This window comes from Centropristis striata, chromosome 12 (assembly GCF_030273125.1).
Source record: "Centropristis striata isolate RG_2023a ecotype Rhode Island chromosome 12, C.striata_1.0, whole genome shotgun sequence".
In the NCBI taxonomy this organism is placed as follows: Eukaryota; Metazoa; Chordata; class Actinopteri; order Perciformes; family Serranidae; genus Centropristis; species Centropristis striata.
In genome coordinates, this window is record NC_081528.1 from 9574196 (window position 1) to 9597529 (window position 23334).

Below are 23334 nucleotides of genomic sequence, written 5' to 3' on the forward strand. Positions count from 1 at the left end.
CCATGCATTTTGATAGTGGCCCACCCAAGTGTATTTTGGTGAAGATGCCTCACCTCAAACAGCTCATCCGCCGTACTGTAGTGGATGGAGGGCGGTGAAGCGTCCGCCGCCTGATCGTTGCACCACTGAAGCTCGCTGAGACAGTTGACGCTGTCGAAGTCACTGGTGTCCAGCTGGGAGAGGTCGATGTCCGGGAAGTCAGTGTCCAAACGATCCGAACACACCTCCTCCTCCCCATACTGAAGATGGAAAAAGAGAGAGAGAGAGAGGGAAAGGTCACGTTAGTCAAACATCGAGATTAAAGCAAAAATTCCCAGGCGGCTTGTCGTTTTTAGATGTAACAAAAGTGCATGAGTCACTGTGTTAAACATAACCCCCCAAAAAACTGGAGGTGCTGATCACAGCTGGAAAGATCCTCAGTGAGAAATCAACAACCTGCGTCACTGTATGCTGCTGCTTTGTTATGCGATCACAAAGGAATAGATGTTTTCTCGCTGCTCTATGAAATACAAGCTACCAAACATGGGAAATAATTCTCTTCCCTCTAAGAGAGTGCCAAGGTTGGTGTTTCCTGTGAAGTTCATCGCTCAGCACTGCTCAGCCATTGTTAGAATTAGGGGTTTAGTTCCCATTGGGCCACCCTTTCTAAAATATGTATGCAGTTGAAGTACTGTGAGGCACTTTGGATAAAAGCCTCCATCATCTGGCATATACTGTAGATTATTACACTGTTCGCTGTCGGAGTCACAAGGAGCCCTCATCAACAGCCCCTCATCTCTCAACAGCTACTCATTACAGATAATGAGACTTCCATGTTAGAGGAGGTTTGACACTGAAACCAATAGAGGCATCTGCCCCGGCACAATGCAGGATTAGACAGAGAAAGCGTCACGTTCACCAGCAGCAGCTATCTGGAAGCGTCCTCATGCATTTATCCAGCACATCTCCCTGTGGCTCACAACAAGTGCAACCGTGACCCAAGAGGTCTACGGGTGATTAGTTCCCCTTCGTTGGTTGAGGGGTTGTTAATCAGAGAAATGAGCTGCTGTGTTTAGTCTGTTTAATCTGTAGACTCTTTGGTCATGGTGGCACATCTTTTTCTTCTGTGTCTGATGGGGTCAAAACATCTCCTGAATGAAACTAAATACCTACCTAGCCTCTGCACATACAATGCAAGAGACAACTCAATGCAGATTATTTCAGCGTACTATAAAAATCTTATTGAGGCTTTTATTTTTTTTATAAGTGATAGCTCTACATTGCTTTACTACCGTGACAAAAGTTTTCATTTATGGACAGACTAATACTTGAAATTATAGAAGAAACTAAACAAATGTATGATTGATTAACCCCTTAAAACCTCATTAGGACATTAGAAGTCCTTTGTAAAACCTTAAAAAACCCTCAAAGATGCTCGAATCCTCTTAAAATCCCTTGAGCTCCACCATGGACCCCGCCGGCCACCCAAACCTATGGTACATCCTTATTATTACGCCCCATAACTCCTTTAGAAACTTCCAGAAACCTCATCAAGAAGCCCTAAAAGCCTCACAAGGACAGTTTCACCCCTAAAGGAACCCTGAACTGACTTCAAGAAAACCTAACCAAGTCCCTATTTGTGTGAAAACCTCTTCAAGGACTACTCAAGAGCTTAAAAAACCACTACTGACACCCATATCTCTGGAAGAACTCTTTCTCTTAAAGACTGCCCCCTAAAGCAACCTCCACCAAAAAAGAACCCCTACAATTCTCTTAATGACCCATTTAGAAACCCCCACCCTGTGGGATGTCTTTAAGCCCCAAAGACTCCTTGAGGCCCCTCAAGGAGCACCATTACCCCTTAAAGATCCCCATAAACCTCCTCAGGAACCCCTTGAATCCTAATAAGAATTGAACTCCCCTGAAGTATCCTCAAAATGCTCTCAACAACATATAGAAACCTCTTACAACCCCCTGGAACACCAGCAAAATGTCTTCAGACACTCTGAAGCAACCCCGAAACCCCGGCAGGAGCCCCACTTTGAGTTCTACAGAAATAATGTTCCAGTCAGCCACGTGGTGTGCAGTCACAACACATGGCTGCGATTCAGACAGAAACACTGAGCCACGTCATTGAGAGAATAGAAAAAAAGAAGAGCAGGAAGTGTGTGTGTACGTGACTCAGTGTGAAGGGAAGCGACTGTGGTCTCTCGGGGGAGGAAGAGGGAGAAAAATTTAGGGGAAGAAAGAAATAAAGAATGGTATGAGGAGGAGTGAAAAGGGGGGAAAGAATGTGCGGGAAAGAAAGCAGCCAAACTAGTTTTTTTTACAAGCGTTGTACACTTAAGTGAACTGCTAATGTGAGCTGCTCCCACAGAAGCGTAAGAGATCAATGTCCTATTGTATGCCTGATGAGGAAACATGGTCCGTTACCGGTCTTTCTGTCTCACATTCACTTATACGCCCACACACACAAACACACACACACACGAACGTTCCCATTCATCTCACTGGATGAGCAGACAGGGTCGACCAGTTACACCAACTATCTTTCAAACTGAATCAAACAGACGGTGTTCCTGCACTATCAGGTTTCCTCACAGATAATCTCATCTCCAGCTGACCGACTTCACTGCACATTTCCCATAACAAACTGCTGAAATAACTGAAACGTTTATCAAAAAGGAACTTTGTGGCAGTACAGGATGGAAATGTGCTGAAACTATTCTCATTCATTGGGGGTTATCATCACAGACTGTATAAATAAAATGGATTTACTAGCCACCTTGATGTTTGAATCTGTGACATTTGCATTTCACAAGCGAATTACTTTGGTTTTTGGCCTGTCAACACTTATTTGCATGACAGGGTAGATTCCACCAGACTCCTTAGTTTCTTTTTTTGTACAATATAGGCAACCATAAACATTTTGTTGGATTAACGGGACTTAAAACTGGCAATTGAGACCTTATAATCATTAGGAAGATATCTACAGAGTAAAATAAATCAAGTGAGAAGTAAGGTCATTTTCTCATAGACTTCTATGCAATCAGATTTCTTTTTGCAACCAGTTAGCTGGCCATTAGAAAGAATGCTGACTGATGCTCGCTTGTTCTGCTGTAGCCTAGAGAGCAAACAATACTGTATTATATTTTACTGTCAATAAACTGTCATATATTCTTCTTTTTTCAGTTGTGCTGCAACAGCTACATTCAGATTGTAAAGGGTCCAAAACTTATATGCAAAAACAGCAAGATCTATGTTCAACAACATGCATATTTCATGCTGATGTTAAAAAAAAAAAATGAGCAGGGAGAAATATTCATGTTACTGTTTCCTGCTCTGTCCACCATAATCACCAGAAATCCTTTCACAACAGCAGTTTAAAGAGTTTACATTTCCCCCAAAACTAATCAACAAACAGTTTACACATAAATTATGAATTTACAAAATTATAATGAATTTGCTCCGCTTCCAAACAGCAGCACATTATCATCAGTCTCTCTTCTCTCTGCTGTTCTTGTCTCATAATATTGTGCTTTTGCCGCTGTGTGCTTTAATTGGAATGTATTGATAATGCTGTTTAATTACTGTTCACTTTTTCTTTTATTTGAGAAACAATGGCTTATTATTAAAACATAATAATAACAAAATAAAAGTGACTTTACTTCATAATTCAAAATATTAGCTTTATTTTAACCACACCTCTTTCTCACAAACCCCTCCCCCACACACTCACAGAAACACACTTCAAGATTACATTTTTTAATCACTACGATATTGCGTTGTATTTATGACCGTTGACTCGTAGAGAGTTGATCTACGACCTCACACAACTAGAAATACTACTCTTCCCACTCCATGTGTGTATGTGTGTGTGTGTTTATTTGGTCTGTGTGAGGAGTATTTATTTGGGTCAAGGAATGGATAGCACAAGCTGATATCATTCATAGTTTCATAAATTAAGGAGCAGAATTACACAGTAGACCAGAGCAGACATGATCAAAGAGCCAATCAGCAAAGTGGAGAGAGAGAATGGAGGGATGGAGGGGAAGAAGGATGAAGAGGGAAAAAGAAAGGCAAGAGAAGGAGCTGAAGTAAGGAGGGAGGAAAGGAAATAAAAAAGGGGAATGCAGAGAGACTGAGTGGGTGAGAGAGATGTGGGTCAGAAGAGAGAGAATAAAAGAGCGATAGAGGAGGAGCGATGGGGAGAGGGAGGGGGGAGGGCAGTCGTGACTTGATAGAGAAGCAGAAGGGAAGGAGGGAGGAGACGAGGGAGAGGATGCCCTCTATAAGACCCTCCCATCGCTTCCTCTCCCTCCAGTTGCTGATGCAGGTGTGTGTTTTCACCTTGTGTGTGTGTGTGTGTGTGTGTGTGTGTGTGTGTGTGTGTGTGTGCGTTAGTTAGCATGCAGCTCACATCCCCCTCACGTGCGTCTGACTCATCCCCCTGCATCCTTCCTTTCCTCTCTCTATTTTCATCCCGTTCCCTTAGTCTCTGTTCCCCTCTTCGTGCCTTTCATCCCTCCTTGACTCCTCTCGTTTCCTTCATCTGTCCTTTCCTTCATTCAGCTTCCTTTCCTCCAACTCCTTCATCCTTTTCTCCCTTCTTCTCCCATCTTTCTTTCCTTCTTCTCTCCTCAACATCCCCATTTCTTTTCCTTTTCATTTCTTTCCACTCCATCCATCCTCTCTCCTCAACATTCCCCTTTAGTTTGTCTTTTCTCTCTCTTTTTTCTTCTGTTCCCTCTTTTATTATTTCAGTTTTGTCCCTCAGCTGTCTTCTTCTCCTCTCTTTTTCCCCTCTCCTCATTCCTTCTTGTCATCTCTTTTTTCCTTCATCTACCTCTTTCTCCTCAGCATCCTTCCTCATCTCTCCATCCCCCCTCATTTCTTCTCCTCCTTCCCCTTCTGTCTTGCCACCACGATCTCCCTTTCTTTCCTCTTTGCTGCCCTTCATTTTTCCTTCTTTCATTTCCTTTTATAGCTTCCTTTTTTCTCTGCTCTCCTTTCTTTCCCCCTCTCTCTTCTGCTTGATTATCTCCTGTTTTATCCCCTCTTCTCCATCCCCTTTTCCCTCTCCTTCATCTTCTGTCCTCTCCCCTTGTCTCATGTCCTCTTCTCTTCCCTCTTCTTCTCTCTATCTCTCTATCATCTCTTATAAACTCAAAGGACAGTCTGATTGATTTCTTTGTTTCCACTGAGCCTCTCTCTTCTCAGTCATCTTTCTCTCTCTCTCTCTCCCTCCGTCTCTTCATTGCAGCTGTCAATCAATAAAAGCATCCTTGGGCATGAAGCACACACACATTCCCAAACACGTACATAAGTAACACATGTGTGCACGTGTTGCACCAGAAAACAAGTGAACCGTGCTTATAGAGGAGCTGTACACTTCATGTGATCTCATCAGCGTCATAAAGCAAAAGTTTTCTGCCTTATATGACGCTCTGCTGGTGTGTCCTGCTGTCTGTCACACACACATGCACCAATATAGATCAGCCCATGTCACACACAAGCATACAAAGCCATGCAACAACACACAAACATGACCAAGCAGAACACAGGCAAACAGCATACACACTAGCGTTTGAGCGTCCTCTCTGCAGCAGCAGAAGGTAACAGGCAGCCGGCGAATGTGACTGCAGCGTGTTCCCACCGCCGCGCTGACTCTGAATAATGATGAAGCCCCTGACAGCCACACAACATGACTCACACACGCCAGGAGGAGGAAGAAGGCAACAGAGCAGCTCAGCAACAAGACGCCTCCTCGGCTCCGCTCTTGTTTCCTTTTTCTCGCAGCCGTTTCTGTACGCGATCACTGAACATCATGTTGTGTTTATTGTCTGAGTGCAGTCCCTTTGACCTCACACATGCTTACTACTACTTGCTTGTGAGACTAGTGATCTAAGATTTCCAAACAGATGCAGAAAAAACACCCATTCACTCTATTTAACTATCTCAAACCAGAGGTTTAGGTTCTCTGACTAAATTAAAGGAATGCTTGTGGATTTACAGCAGTTTCAAAGCTGAATTTCGCAATTTACGGGCAAAGCCGCAATTGTTGAAAACATACGGATCAAGGGTACAAAAGTGGATTATGCTGAAGTGGTTTGGGCAGTTTTTGTGGCTGTGTTGTTTTGCCATGACTAAGGGTCAGTATTAGAGTCTATTGTAATTGATTACAGCTGCTGTTCTCCGTAGGAAAACAAGTCTTTGTTAACAATTTCACAATTTACAGACCTTTCTTTGAATTGACAATTAATATTAAATCTTTAAACGTTGATTCCTTGTTTTGAAACACCTATTTCAATAGTAATAATAAGGACTTTTATTAACTAAATAGCTTGAATTTACAATGATTTCTGTTAAATGCAAAATGTTAAGCTCTGTCATTCAGACTGACTGAAGCTCTTTGATGCAACACACCCTCAAGTATAATATATTTCTTTCTCAGACGAACAGTACCCTCCTGCACTGGGTCAAATGCAGGCCATGACACGATTAGCCCAGTAAGGCAGTGAAACAGCCGAGAGCCTGTATCCAAATCTACATGTTTGTATCCATAAAAGATCTCAATGCACTGGAAAAGAAAGCTCGCTGCGACTCCCTGAAGTTCCCTACTGAGGTGCCCTGGAGCAAATAAGAATTTGAAATCCACAAGTCTGAGGTATGAATATAAATCAGGGTTTTTTTTGCTGAAAAATACCACAGTGCTCAGTCATCCTTTCCTGGGAAAAATAAATGTTTCATGCTTGCTAAAAGGGAAATAAATAGGAGAAAAAGTGGCATATTCTCTCCTGTTATAATGCACTATAATGGCAGAGGCATAACACAATAGCATCTCAGGAAAGAACACATCACTCACTGCGTCTCTGTCTAAATCTATTATGGCTTAAATGGAGCATTAGAATAGGCAGATTAAGCAAATGGGCATGAAATTAACGTAGGAAACAGACACCTTTGAAGTTATTGAAAGGGCAAAATTGCAATAAGTTCATTTTGAGTTTAAGGGGTTTCATAAACAGGAAAATGTGAGGATGAATTATGCTCCTACAGAATAAACGATGTTGAAATAAAGCAGAATGAACACAAATTAATTGAGGGAAACATCATGGCACGGAGTTGGATTTCATACGAATTCACAGTAAGAATTTGTGCTGACATGACTGAAGACTTAGCCCTGACCTTTGACCTTTTGAAACCTATAAAATCTACTCACGAGTATCTGCTTGTAAAGGGTATCACAGTGTAATAATAGTGGTATTGGGGGAATGGGGTGTAAAGAGAAATGAAGTGTGGTGACTTCCATTTGTGGTTAATCTCTGCCTTAGTAACAACAGTGAAAACCTACTGGCCCGTTCAGTCATAAAAAGCCTGCCGGGACAATCGCGCATTAAACCTGCACTATTTATAGCAGGCCTGCACGTGGGAGAGCTATCTGGGCTAAAACGAGCAAGTGGATATGGAAAGGCCAGTGAGACTCTGCAGTGGTGCTCGAGCATGTGGATGTGCTGGACCGCATCCTTCACTTCTATCTTTGAACACACACACACACACACACACACACGACACATTCCTTCAAGGGTTATCTGTTGTTTGACTCCTCACCATGGTGCTGAGGTAAAGCTCTGTTTTCTATGAATAGCATATTGGGATTTTAGTTACACAAGACCTTCTAAGAGGCTGGAATCATCTTGAGTTAAGTCATCGGAGGTGGAGTGAAATCTATAAACAGACATCTGCATATGAATGCAGAATATGTTGGAAGGAGATTTTGGTTTTGGAAGCATTCTGGTTACCGGTTGTAGTCTGAAAAGTATCGACAAATCATGTTTGAGCAGTTTGCATGCAATGATTGGCAGGAATGCAATCTTGAACTGTAATTTTTTAGCTTTTAAAATATATTTATCTAAATAAAAACAAAGATATCAGTTTATAGAAATGAGCCAAAATGCCGTCTTGACCTGAAAAACCTACAAAGATTATTAATGCTGCTGCTAACTGCTCTGTAAACTATGATAGGCACACATAAGAGGAAGTCTTGGCCCATATAACTGCTGGCAACACCCCAGAAATATCAGCCGTCGCCCCCAGAGGCTAAATCATTGTTACACTGATAGTCAATGAGCTCCCAGATTGAGGGTGGTGTCAAAAAGGTGCTTTTTCTTGGAATGAAAGGTGAAAATATGAAGCAACCTCAACAAACACTTCATACTATAACATACAAGCTAGTTAGCTTAGCATATTATCAAACTAGCGATTAGCTAACTGACCTGACACACTTGTGTTGTGACCCAATTCCATCATTGTCATTCATCATTTGTCAAGATGTCACTCAAACTGCAGAAGCAACTAGCCTTTAATTCATATTTTTTGCTTTTTTTATAGCTGTGGTAAACATATGTTTGCACCAATTAAACAACTCCCTCCACATACACCAGCCCCTACATGGTTCTGATAATAATGTGATACCTTATTGATCCATACGGAGAAATCAAAACCGTGGCTACTGATTTCCTGCCAGCTCTGCAGCAGGCCTTTTGTAATGTTATGTAAGGTCAGTCACAAGCTCAATCATGTGCCGGTGAGTCCTCGCCACTATTCTGGACTGTCCAAACTTCCCTTTAGGCACACTAACACTCAATCATACACACACATAGATACACCACCACCACCACCACCATACAAGGTCAAGCTCCCTCAACTCTCGGCCGTAGATCACAGGAGGGGAAAGAAGACTATAAGTCTCCTCTGAATATCAGAGATTATGTCTCAGGTTAGCTGCTACTTCCACTGGTGTGTTACATGAGCCATTAGATTCGACCCTCACAGGCTTTGGCCACTTGTTCTGAGCAGCAAAAGCAATGGATCAAGAGGTTTTAGACCCAAATGAAGTCTTGCAACTAAAGACGTAGATATTGCAGAAATCCTTCTTACTTGTTGCAAAATTGCTGAACCAATTCTGCACTTTAACTCAATTCCCACAAGGAAGGAGAAACCAATTTTGCTCTTTTTAAATCCATGACAAGTGACCACTGTCCAGCAGAGAGTTCACTTCTGACAATTACTTTTATGGATATTCATAACTGACCGTTGCAACAGGAAAATAATATCATGGTCATTTTTTTCCAAATGTGTTGGTGAATTGGATTTGAATTTAAGGTATAAATTTCAGTTTCTTTCATGTAAAAGCGTTTTAACCCAACCTGACCTGACAATTCTGAACATTTTGCTGCAACAATGACCAAATTTCACAACATAACATTAGTTGGGAAAATACACAGGAGGAGAAAAAGGAGAAAAGGCCTTTTGCAATGGTCACCACTAGTGCTTCCACTTTGTGCAAGGAGATTAAAGTGAAATATTTTTGTATACTTGATCTGTGTGAACTTTAAATGATCTAAACCGACACCTTAAACCTGTCTTCCAGAAACACTGTAATCCAGAAAATGGGGAGGGGTACATGTGAAGGTTAAGTGACAGACCAGAGCCCATATAGCTGAAAAATGGTGATGAGAGGAGCCGGATGGAGAGTTGTAATCACCTCCCTCCCTCGCACACTGAAGTGACATGGAAGATATAACGCAGTGAACCAGGCTGGGGACTCCGTTAAGTGTCCCACCGCCTTAACTCTCACTTTTCTTGGAGGTCACTTTGACAGGAAGTGGTTTATAAATGACACCTCAGATGTCCCCGCAGTGCCGCTCAAACATATCGATTCGTGACCCCCGTTAACGAGGAAACCTGGCATGCGAACTTTGAGTATCAAGCAATAAAAAGTGACATAAAATTAACAGATTTTATTTTCCTTTTGCAAGTGCTAATCCAGATCGTCATCTTTTTAATGTTGTCTCCATCTTCTGTGCTAATTGCTGTGGTGTTTTGGGACCCACACACTGTGAATAAACTACAAGTAATATTGTGGAAAAACTAGATATCTGCTGTGAATGACGCACCCGGCATCTGCCTTCTTGGGAATATAACTTTTATTCCTCCAGGTAAAACATGCAACACAGCTTAGAATTAAAAACAAGTAAATCGTAAAGTGAGACACAGAGGAGGAAAAGGTAAGGCAAGAAGTGAAATTAAGTCTTCCAAATTCTGATTCTCCTAAATGAAACATGTTTCTGACAAACCAGACAGTTGGGTTGATCCTCAGAGATTCACAGGAAGACAGAAAGGAAAAGAGAGACATCTTTGGTGCTAAGCACTAATTGCTGTACTGCATTTCCCAGAGAACTTGTCAATTAAACAGTCCGGTTGATCTCTTCTTCTTTGGAATATTCTGTTGTGCCTTTGTCTGTAGAGCTATGATCTTCTTCTATCATCCATCCTGTTTACAAGGAGATTATTTCCAGCTAATACACGGCAGTAAATTCCATATTTATATCCTAGAATATGTTTGCTTACATTCTATACATCATCTCATAACCCTGTGTGATTATGCAGTGACCTTCTGAAAGGCCCTTTTCTTCAGGCTGACAACCAATGCTTCATCCTGACACAAGAGGGTCGCTTGTGACTCCATGAGCAATTTGTTGACAGGTAATGAGAAGGGAACGCCGCACAATTTTAACTCCCCAACTCATTTTTCTCCTCAGCAGCCAACAGAGAGGGGATGTGCTTAATTACTGCAAACAAAAAGGATGCCCCCTCCATCCGCAGCCCCCCCTCCATGTTTAATAAGGGCCACAAAAAGCCAATTATGTGCCGTTTGATTATTGAGGTACAAAGCCAGACAATGAAGACTCACAAGGGTACGGACGGAGGCTAAATTAGGATGCAGATCAATGGGAATCATTATCTCACGCTGTTTAATCTTTATTTATCCAGAGAAGCTTGACTGAGCAGCAGAATGTTTCTTCAGCAGCAACCTGCTTTACATTTACAAAGTTAACACGAATTCGCAGCGGGAGCAGCTCAGTACAAACAGTGTCTCTGCTTGTTTCCTTCCTCAAGTCTGATCCAAACAAAAGTCAAACCTGACGTCCAACTTTCTTTGTACTAGAGTCTCATTAACTCAAGTTGAGTTTACTTTTTTGGCCAATGAAGCAAGTCTGTTCAGCGTACGACACCCTCTTTCCTCACCTTTCCTCAAAAACATGTAAAAAATGGGCAGAAATCTCAAGAAGATTAACTGAAGAGGGATCCCTCTCTCAGGATGAACAGAAATACAATAGTTGTTTGACGATATACGATTTAACTGAAGTAATGAGTTTTAAGGTCATTTTAACTAACTTAGTATTACAAATAAGAAGTTAGACAAATAATCTCTAGAATGTGTGCCCCTCTTTGCAATTACAGATGTTTCTATTGGAGCAGCACATCCCCCATTCCCCATTAATCAGAACAAGTGACAAGTAAACTTCAAATCCTAAATCACAAACCAGTTTGCTGTCTTTTATCCTCCAGTTGGACACCCTGCATCTCCATTCTCCATATGCCTGCTCATCAAAACTTCACTGCTCTTAATAAATGTCTTTACCATTATGGATATGATATGGATTGTGATATTAAAGTTAAGATAATAATGTTAAACAGAACATAATGCTGTGATATTCTCAAAGCAGTTGTTTGAGTAGAGGAGACATTGTTATAAAAAAAAAAAGTTATTTTTGAATATTCAAATATATAAATAAACATTTTCACACATCAGATTGCCCATCAGCATTCTTGAGCTACCGCCACTGGACAATATGAACACAGAAATGACTGCCTAACCCTAGAACAGACATTCAAGTCTAGGGCTGCATGTAATGATGCCATTTTCTATAAATCTGTTGGTTCAGTCTCTATATAATGTCAGAAAAAAATTAAGGAAAATGATTGTCACAAGTTGCTTGTCATTAAATTGGTTATTTTCTCCAACCAACAGTCCAAATCCTCACATTTGAGACGTCAGAACAAGAATACATTTGAGACATGACCCCTTGTGGATATCATTTTTAATCCTTCTACTTTATACACACATCACAGCGTGTTGTGCGGAGTATTAAAAGTAAGTATATCATAAAGTGAGAGGCAGTGGAGGAAAATGTTTGGCAAGAAGAGTGACAAAGAGAAAATTAAGTCTTCCGAATTTTGATTCCTCAAAATGAAACATGTTTGTGAGGAGCGAGGCGGGCGGGCTGATCCTCAGAGACTCACAGGAAGAGAGAGTTTGTCACTCCGCTCCCTGCGGAGTTCCTCTGTTCTTAGTGGGAAAGAAAAGACGGACGAGGGAAGAGAATAATAAATGGAGAGAAAAGGAGACATTACCCAAAATTGCAAATGTGATTCTTTGATAAGTGCACAGGTTCATTCAGATACTGCCCTCACACACATCCAGCTAACACTGTGTGTGTGTGTGTGTGTGTCTATATTTAGCTCTGATCCTGGTCTCATGACCAGTTCTTCCACAAGCTGCTGGTGACTTGAGGAGCCTCTGCCAGACACAGATGACCCCCCATACACACACACATATATATATACACACACAAACATGCCTTAAAGGTTGATGATGCAAGTGAACAGTGATTATTGTGGAATAAATCAAGTCTAATCGGAAAAGCTGTGGCGCCGTGTGTGTGTGTGTGTGTGTGTGTGTGACCCCGACCTGCTTCTACCACATGACAGATAAAGAGATTTGAGCACACACCAGCGTTAATGAATGAAACGTTAAATTGGCAGCCAGTGTTTCTTATTACATGCCTCAGCAGTTTAAACAGAGGAAACTCTGTTACATGTGCTGAACCTTTAAAGGAACATTCTGTCTAAATTTCTCTCTTAAGTTGATTAAGTTCATTTCCTTGAGAGACCAGCAGGCGATCAATCAATCAGTCAGTCAGTCAGTCAGTCAGTGAGTCACAGGGTCAAAGTAGGTGTGTGTGTGTGTGTGTGTGTGTGTGTGTGTTTGGTGTGTATTCGTAAATGTGCTATGATGAGGACAAATGAGGCCAATGGAGGGGGAAGTGGGACGCTGCCGAAAACCAGAGTGTGATCAAGTACTGGCTGTTCCCATCACAGCTGCTGCAGAATGTGTGTGCATGTGATTATATTGGTTTGTTTATGTGCATATATATATATATATATATATATATATATATATATACACACTGCTCAAAAAAAAATCAAAGGAACGCTTTTATCTCATGTCAGATCTTTTTCCACATGCTCTCTATCACCATAGGTTTCAATTTAACTATCTCACCTAGAGCCACTTCATCAAGATTGCAGATTGGAGATGGCAGCCATATAAAGTCTATGAGAACCAATATATCTTCCAAGTCACTTAGAAGGTCCATCTTGGTGTCAAAATCTACATTTTCTGTTGGGAAAAATTTATCTGACATGAGATGAAAGCGTTTCCTTGATTTTTTGGAGAAGTGTGTATATATATATATATATATAGACAGCAAAGTAACTCCCTTACCCTGCCCTGCTCAGGTGCCCTTGAGCAAAAACACTGAGACCCCACTGGTCAGCACTTTAACAGCTGTTTGATGAACGTTCTCATGCACTCATCACATCATAGATGATCTAAAATAAGAACTCTTCATCGAGTGACCACCTTGAATGGAATGTGGTACCAAAAGATTCATGTCTGCACTCTTCCTGTTTCTGAATGTCATCAGTGACAAGGAAATGCTCCATAAGAGTCCTGAGACATGAACACGGTACACTGAGGTGCAGATGAAGTTTAAGGTCATCAGCTTCCCCAAGGTAACAGAACAGCACAATCCATTACTATCTGGTTATCTAAAAACTTCTGACATTCTGTCATGCTTCCTGTCAAGATCATGTTAGGATTACAAGGTGTCATTGTCTATGCTGGGCAAACTAAAAACAGTTTATAATATAAACAGCTTATTGTCTATTCAAGGTTGTGTTGAGGCACTGACAGCCGTCACCTTATTGGTTTAGCATTAAAATGTAACATTAAAGCAACAACATGATGTTTTTTTACTTGCTATGAGACAGTCTCAGTTTAATGCCAATGCCTCCATATGACCTACAGTAGTAAACGAGAACATCAGCTGTGTTTCACCTAAGAATGATTAAAAATAAGTTGTATGCACGAGCAGATCACAATCTTTGTGACATGATGCAGTGGCGCTTATTAGCCACAGGAGCCGCCAGAATCAAGACAAAATTAAAGTTCCTTGTAGTTTAAAGTTGAAAACTGCCTGAATGGAAACATGATTTAAATTTGCCATTATGTTCAAAGTTCAGTTATCAAGCAAATATTAAGCTAACTTTTTAAATTTTGCAAAAAAGATTTTACACCAACACTTTAATCCTTTGCATTGCCTTAGTGCAGAGTCTATTGATAGATACTCGACTGTAGTCTGGTTTCAGTATAGTTCAATGTATCACATTTACAGTGTGAACACACCACATTCTCAGGAGCGCATTAGAAATAGCGTTGTGTGGATTTGGGACACATTGAGTGACTCACTCTGCTACTGATGATGTGCAGAGGGCCTTACTGCTCCTTCATGTGCGTTATAACTGCAATAATACTTAATCCAGGTGCTGTATTACTAATCTGAATCTGTGCAAGGATTTAACTGCTCTTACTAAATATGAGGGATTAGACTTAATCCAATTAAGCATTCATGCAAAATTTAGGAGCATTTTTGTCAGGTTTGCTCTTATCATCTTTCTCTGCTGCTAGGAATACTGAAATGGCACTATGACCTCTGACCTCATTACTATCAGCAGCTTGCAATGTTTTGAAATCAGAGAGCCGGGCTGATGAATGGAGATGGATAAAGGGAAGTCAATCTTTCTCACATTGACTCAGTGACAAAATCACATATTTCTACATACTGTTTTCTTTGTTCTTTTCTCCCTCTATAAAACACACAAACAGTCACACATCATTAAAGGATCTCTTCCTCTCTCTGTTACACACATGCTTTTTCACTTCCTTCTTATCTTTCTCCCGCGCGCACACACACGCACACGCGCACACGCACACACTCCAAATGATTTCTGGCCTTCAGTCAATACAACAAGTGTTATTGAGTGCTGCTGATGCCGCTTCCAGTCTCAAACTCAAAAACACTCAAGAGTTCAATCAAATGCTCATTCTCACTCTCTCTTGTTTCTGTTAGACGATCTTGCCGCCTTTAAAAGGTGAAACCCTCCGAGGCCTGTGCAACAATATGGTTGGGTAATAAAAAAGTTTTTTAACACGCAGAAGTTGCAGTTTCAGTCTAAATCCACTGAGAAGTGCTCTTTTTAATAGGTCAATTCAAGTTGTGATATTAAGACAGAAGATGCTTTCACACACAGTTTAAGTGTGTTCAAGGAAATATTTCTCTGAGCTTCTTTAATCAAACCAAGATGACTCATTTAAGATAAGGATTTAAGGATTTATATGCTTCTACATAATTTGCGCTCTAGATTGTATTTTACAGAAAAATAGCTCATTTTCTGCAGAAAAAATGACAACTTTAATTAGGAGACTTTATCTTTTTTATTTTACCTTGGACACTCAATGGCTTCCCAGTAGAGGAACAAACATGGCACTAATGCTCTCGTAACTTTGATAATGACCCTCATAAATATCACTAATGACCCCCCCCACCCATGCCAAAAAAAAATCACACAAATTAAAGCCACTGCCTGCCTGTGAGCCTGTGTGTTGCATCACTGCTACTGTTTAGGAAACGATCCACATCTCATCCACAGCAATGGTACAACATTAAAAATCAAGTGTGATCTCCAAAAGAGTCACTTTCTTCAGTTAATTCAAGGTTCCTTAGGGTCACTGACGACATGGAATCCAGTCCGTCTACGGCTCTTCCTTCCTGCTGGGAGATCCGTTACAGTGATCTCACCTCCAGCCAACCTCTGTCACTCTGCAACCTAATCAGGCTCTATAGCTTGCTCCTACGCCATCCCTCCTAGCTAGGCGTAGAGGCACAGAGGCTAAATCGGGAAGCAGCAGCCCAGGTGAACCCTCGCCTGTCCCCTGTATGTAAGAGGCTAATGACGGAGGGATGGAAATACACACATTAAGCCAAACAGACTTTACTTGATACAACAGGTTGATTCAACTGCAGCGTGTAGCTCTGCTGCATGTGTTCGCTTGTGTTATCTGTTGCTTTACGGCTTAAGTGCAGCCAGGACTTCATGTCAGGATGCATCTACACATCGATCACCGTGTTAGAAACATAATGTGGCTGAATTGATGGACTTCCTGCATGTGAGCAGCAGGCAGGGTCAGGGCCACGCCCACGCCACCCTTACCTCATCACTAAGCACCCTGCTTAATTGTTGTCAGATTAGCAGTCAAGGCTAAATCGGACTGTTCCACTGGCCGGTGGATAAAGCCACAGCCAATGAAGAGCGAGTGAAGGGCAGCACAGCAGCTCAGTGAAATGTGAGAGGGGTAGGGGGGCGACAGATGCTCAGCTGGAAGTACAAATGGAGAGAAAATGCAGTAATTTAACCAGCTACACAAGTCGTGCATTAATATTCATTACCATTGATGGAAAATTCTTGGAAAAAAAAGGTTGTCCTTTAAAATATATATATATATATATATATATATATATATATATATATATATATATATATATATATAAAATATTATTTTTCATCATTTTCATTTTTTATTATTTTATCTATATTTTATTGTATTTAAAGTGGTATGATGTAATACAGAGTTTTGCAATACGTTTTATTAATTTATTAAAATATTTTTTAAAAACATGAAGTATTTTTGAAAGTTCAAGATGCATCTGGAACAAGTCAATTTTTACTTGTTCTCCTCTATATATACCATACATATTTTTTTTCTTCTTTAGTTATTCTTTTCTTTTCTTTTCTCAGTATCCTGTAAGCCTGATTATACATTTTTCTTTTATTATTTGTGCATGTTTCTGGTACATACACACACAAATAAAGTGTTGAAATATGTTAATATGTACATATACTCTCTTTTGAGCTGTAAAAGTATTTGAAAGAAACAATCCAAAAAAGGTGGCATCGGTATCAACCATCAAACAGCCGTATAAGTGTAACTACAGTGTCCTTCTTGCAGCCTAGCCTGGGCTGACAGCTGTAACCAAGTCAAAACTGTGAACATTCACAACCTGGGATACCCAAAGAAAAATTGTGAGTGACAGGGTGTCTGAGGATGATGACGGAGGTACGGAGGCGAGACAGAGAGGCGGGCTAAAAGGAGCGAAGAGCTGCCTTCTTGACTCTGCAGGTAGCGGTCCTGTCAGGTAATGGGATCGGAGGGGGAAAGCCGATTCAGAGCTCAGAAATAAGAACGGTGGTGGCAGCTGAGACAGCGTGGAGGTCCTGCCAGCCAGGTTCATTCAGGGCGACACTTTTAGACACCGTTAGAATGGAAAGAAAGAAAAAAGGAAAACCCTCTGGGTGTTGAGGGAATATGGAACCTTTCAGCTGAGCTGCAAGAGTTGGTTTGCATCAAATGTATAACATGAAAAAGTTAAAGAAGGTGATAAATATGTGAGCAGAGAGTGGGGAGAAGGTGAAATACTAAAAAAAATATGGTGCAGTCCAACAGCTTTTCGACCACAATGTCCTTTTCTAAATTTTATGGAGTCGTAGTGAAATAAAAAAACCACTACTTACATGTAATGTTCCCCAGGAGTTGATATGTTTATTAAAATTAGAAAAAATAGCTTAATTTAAAGGTTTACAATCTAGAAAAGTGATTTAAGAAGATATTTCAGTTCAGATTTATCACTTCTGTTTAAACTTAAGTGCTGGCTGTCATATGAACATCTAATCTAGATCAAAATGTCCTCTGTGTCCTTTGTCGTCACTCTTCCAACATGTGGACTTGCAATCTCTTTAAGCACTGGTAACCACTTTCCATATTCCCTGTGAGAGACCTCTGTTGATTAAATTGCCACTGAAAAGGCTTTAACCCTCCACGTCTACGATGTTCCAGTCTCAGGTGTCCGGCCGTCCCAGTATCTAATTCCACAGCACTTGAACTCAGCTGCACCAAAACCCATCAATCCATTACAGTCCTCTGTGTGGACTTCTTCCTCTGTATTTATAATGTACGTTTCCTCAGACATGGAAAAGACACTGTGTGTATTGGTTTGCATTGCCGGTAAAAATGTATTGAATTTATTGTCCTCCAGGTTGGGAACCATTTCTATAAAGCATGATCTAGTTCTACTGACCGTTTATGGAGCTGTAACAAACCAGAGCTGTCAAAACATCTTTTCTCATTTGGACTGGCAGGTTATGTTTTTTATTTAAGGCCTTAGAAGAAGCTTGAGAGACTGTTGTTTTTCAGGGTTCGGAGCCTGAAGCTCCAGCCTTTCCTCTGCTGCTTCAGGACTGAATCCATCACTGTGAAATCAGTGTATCTGATGGCATTCTCAATAGCTTTGTTAGCAATTAACAGCATGCGCTGATCCAAGCTAACCAGCAGATTGGATTGGCTATCTGTCCAAAACTACACACTCATCTGAAGTTTCCATTTCAGCACGTTATCCATCATTTCCTCTGATCCCCTCTTCCCTAGCGTTCCTTGTATTCTTTTATTAGCTCTTTTTTTGTAGCGAATTTGTAATTTATTCAATCTTTTATACATTCCCCCCATTTCCCTTGTATCCTTCCTTCTTCCCTGCCTTACCTTCCTTTCTCTCTGCTTCCCTTCACACCTTAGTAAACTATAAATATTTTCCTTCTCTCTCCTCTTCGACGTTTTAATTCCTGCAGTAAATACCACCACGTGACCTGTAATGCTCTATCTGCTGTTTGTTGTGATGCATTAATGCATGCGAGTCCCATGTATTACCAGCATACATGCTTGTTTCTGCACACGAGGCATCAAGGTCAAACCTCCCCGATCACTCTCACTAAGGAACTCATTAGGAGGCAACAAATGGGAATACCCATCAACCCGTGCAACGTCTTGCTTCTCATTGCCCTCCTCCCACCATCCTTCTCCTCGTCCTCCTATACTTCCTGTCACATGCTGCTGACGGTCTGAGGCATGACCCTCATTATTCCAGGCAAATTACTTTTACGTCTTGGATTTCCTCAGATTTTAGGTCACCGGCTTGAAATATTGGCTAATTGTAACTCCCTGTAATCTGTAAATGATCGTTCTCCAATAATCCATTTCTGTTAAAAAACCCTCCTCTACACCACCACCTCCATCTCCATCTTTTCTTTTTCTGTCCATCCTCCTCTCAGCTGGTAATCTATCTTTTCAGGCAGGCAGCATTTTTAAAGCTCTTAACAGGATTGGAGAAAATCAGAGTGAACCTTGTCACAGGGGTCGGGTCAAAGGTCAGCAGGGAGGTTAATGATAGTACATATGTGTGTGTGTGTGTGGAGGAGGATACTTATTTTGTGTTTCCGTTGCTTACTGTGTGCTTTTTCTCTGAGTATTGTGTGTTTTCACAGGTACACACACACACACACACACACCTTTCCCTGACCCGGATTACAACTCTGGAACTCTGCCAATCGCGTCACAGCACACTCTTGAAACTCCAAATCCATCGGTTCACTTGACCTTAATTCAGCAGCGACAGGTCGGCCAATCAGATTACTTCACCCTCATTTAAAGTCCTCCGGTGGGCAGTTTGGACCCTGGTCTCAGCCAATCACATTTAATTAGCCAGACCTCCACTGTTTGTAACCCTCAATTAGCTCAAATTTATGAAATTTACCCGACAATTTGACCAGCCAGAATAGAACAGCCCAGACCCTGCATATAGTAGCTATATTTTGCTGTTGCATTTTTGTGGTTCAATTTAAATTAAATTAAATGTTAAAGATGTAATTTTAGAACTTCTTTACAAACTTTAAGTCTCGACTCTGGCCCAAACATGTCCTACTTTGGATTCTCATCTTTTATCATTACCTGACCCTGGACCAGCCTGCAACTGTTGTGTCGTCCTTCCTGCTTCCTGACTACGCTGTCTGCAAATTGAAAGGACGATGCAGCAATGCAACCACTTTGTGCTTATTCTGACAAAAGGACAGCTGAAGCCCTGTAACCACAGAGAACCAGAGCTGCAGAGAGAAGGAGGAGGAGGAGGTGGAGGAGGAGGAGGAGGAAGCCGGCGCACAGCAAGGACGTTGTAGGGAAATACGATCCTGCTGCCCCGTAATACGATACCTCTGAGTCACCAGTGGCAGCGGGCCTTAATCAATTATAAAGAGTCAAATTAGATAATGCCTCCGTGTGTGGAACGACCCGAATGTATGCAAACTCCCATGAGGGGAGCTTTTTATGGTGGACTAAAATCCTGGGAAAGGTGATAAAACATGACAGGTGCAGGTTCAGTCGCAGCACTTTATCATCAGTTTCCTCCACAGCACCACAGCCCAGACACCACCGCTGAAATGTGACACTGAAATATCGAAAGGCAGAGAGGTGGGGTTCACACAGAGAAAGAAAAAGAAGGAGGGAAAAGAGCAACCCCTTCTAGTAAACTAATGAGCTGAAAAGCTGCCATGTATAGACCTGCTGTCTCCTTTATTTTGTCTCATTTTACTTCCCTTTAGCAAGTTATGCCATTATGGTTCCAGTAGATGAACTACTATACTAAAGTGGCCAACATGTATTCATGGAAAACGCTGCCTCTTCATTATGCATTCATTAGTCTTCTCTGATCAGACCATTTCTGATTTAAAAGATACTTTTTTGCATTTTTCATAGTATAAAAATGAAGGAATTAAGTACGAATTAAGGACTGAGACCAATTTGGCAAATTGCTCCACTCAGACTATAAAGGATATGAAGTGAAGGATAAATAAGCTTCTTCCTATTCAAGCTTTCCCCCGACCTGTCAATCAATCAATGAATCAATCAATCGCCTTAACAACTAATCAATGAACCAATCAATTCCTGACAAGGTCAACCTTCAGATGAGACAGACCACACGGCTGAAGCAGATGGCAGATAAAGTGATCAGTCAACCTCAGAAACTTTGATGCGCTCGTGTCTCCGAGCGAGATGTGAACGGCTCGCCTGAACAGAAGCATAAAACCTGATGAAAACCTGAGCATTCACAGCTAATTACATGCCTAATCACATCCTGTTTGCACTCCCACAAAACATAAACAAACCTGTGTGTGTGTGTGTGTGTGTATGTGTGTAAGACAAATTGCAGCCGATTGTGGAGCTGCATCGTGAAGATTGGACGGCGAGCAAACTGACTCCTCATTAAAGTGATGCCGAGCTTGCAGACGCACACAAACACACACATCAATAGCAAACTCACAGGAAGTTAAAAAATACCTTTTTATGTATAAGTGGTTAAACACATGTGGTTTACACATTTCAGTGGAAAACACAGGTTAGGGTTACACATGTACGCCACATGAACCTGCTGTATATACACGTGTTAACTCACAATAAGGCGTCAGTATGCAGACACATGCACACATCCACCAGCAGTGATCCAAAGAGCCCATTTGTGTGAGTAAATCCTATAGTCTCAATTCAATTGTAATGGCCTGTGTTCCCCTACAGCAGGGTGAGCCTAGCTAGCTGTAACTAATAGAAAAATCTTATCACAACTCGCAAAACACACACACACAAACACAAACACACACACAGCCAGACACACACCGGTGGCTCCTCAAGGTCGTTGCCAGATTTCTAGGAAATGTGTAGATAAGCACGACTCAGCATGTGAACTGTGGGGTTGGAGGGTAGAGGAGAAAAAAAACCAAACACAAACAGCAGATAGATAGAGGAGAAACGGGGGTTAAAGGGTTTAAAGGAGCCAGCATCATGCAGCATCTGATATCAGTTTATCAAAGCCTAATTAATTGTGACACCTTTGTATAATTACAGTAAACAAAAGAGACCGTGGTGGAGATGATTTCACACCCGCATTGATTAAATTAAGACTGCATTTCCCATCATCCCTATTAACTCTCGTCCTCATTTCCCTTCCTTGAAATAAACGCTTAAAAACGTGCAAACTGAAGACGTGATCAGTCTCTGTAAACATGTGGAGGGCTTTTTGTCCTCTTTTCCTGATATTTATTGACAAAATCAATAAAACAACACTAATGAACAACCTTGATACAATATTGTGTCATTCTATTAGGTGGAATAAAGACACGCCCTCTGTGTGGTTGCTGTGTATTGTAAGTCCAGCTGGCAGCTGTCTCACTCACACACACACACACACACACACACACACACACACCTGCATATGCATGACTGCACAATGCTTGCATTTTCCCAGGACGCCCAAAATACACACCCAGACACACACTCTCCAGGGGTTAGCAAGTCAGTCAGCACTTTGGTATCCTTTACACAGGGACAATGACAGTAGGTGTCTAATGTTATAGCAGCTTGGATAACACACACCTGTTCCTACACACACACACACACACACACACGCACGCACACACACACACACACACACACACACACACACACACACACACACACACACACACACACACACACACACACACACACACACACACACACACACACACACACACACACACACACACACACACACACACACACACACACACACACACACACACACACACACACACACACACACACACACACACACACACACACACACACACACACACACACACACACACACACACACTGTAAAGGACACTGACCCAGGGGAGAAAAATTGAAGGAGAGAATTAAAGCCTGAATTTGCCTCAATCTCACGACAAGGTGGCACCACCTACAGCTGTGTTTGTGTGTGGGTGTGCTGGCGATACAGGTACTGTATCCGGGCAGATTAAGCACTTATATCACACTGTGGCAGATCTAAAAGGCCTGGACACACACACCTACACATCCAAACACACACTGAAAGGCTGATTTATGGCCTTTCTGTATCGCTGCAGTTCTATTAGTGCGAACTGTGACGAGTTTCATTACTGAAGACACAGATGAAGGAAGGACACAAGACTGAGATAAAGAAGAGAATAAAAAGGTGCAAGAGGAGTACAGAGTCTGGGATAAAAGGAGGTAGAGAAGATGAAAGAGTGAAAGGGTGAAAAGACCAGATGAAAGAAAGAGTAACAGGAGAGAAAGAATCAACAGAGGATGTGAAAAGGAAGAGAGAAGAGGCACACAGGTGAAAATTAGAAGAGAGAGAGCATTGATCTAAAGAGAAAAGGGAGAGATGGAGGTGATAAAATTAAAGGATGGAGGGATGAGGGAAGAGGAGGAGCAGGTAAAGGTAACGGAGCAGCCCTCGGTCACCTGATCTAATGGCTCATCTAGCAGATGCATCACGACTGAGTGTGTGTGTCATGTCTTGTCTCATTCTCATGCAGCGCGCAGTGTGTCTGCTCTCTTCCTCCCTTCTCTTCTTCACTTCTTCTTTTTATCCACTCCCTCCTCCTCTC

The 23334-nt window shown here is 41.5% G+C and overlaps 1 protein-coding gene across 1 annotated transcript in view; it reads right to left on the reverse strand.

The window, feature by feature from the left end:
* Nucleotides 1-23334, reverse strand: part of ppargc1b (peroxisome proliferator-activated receptor gamma, coactivator 1 beta) — a 101895-nt gene that overhangs the window by 36950 nt on the left and 41611 nt on the right. Inside the window, exon 2 of the mRNA XM_059345581.1 lies at nucleotides 54-239. Coding sequence (XP_059201564.1) covers nucleotides 54-239 — 186 coding nt within the window. The remainder of the gene's footprint in view (nucleotides 1-53; nucleotides 240-23334) is intronic.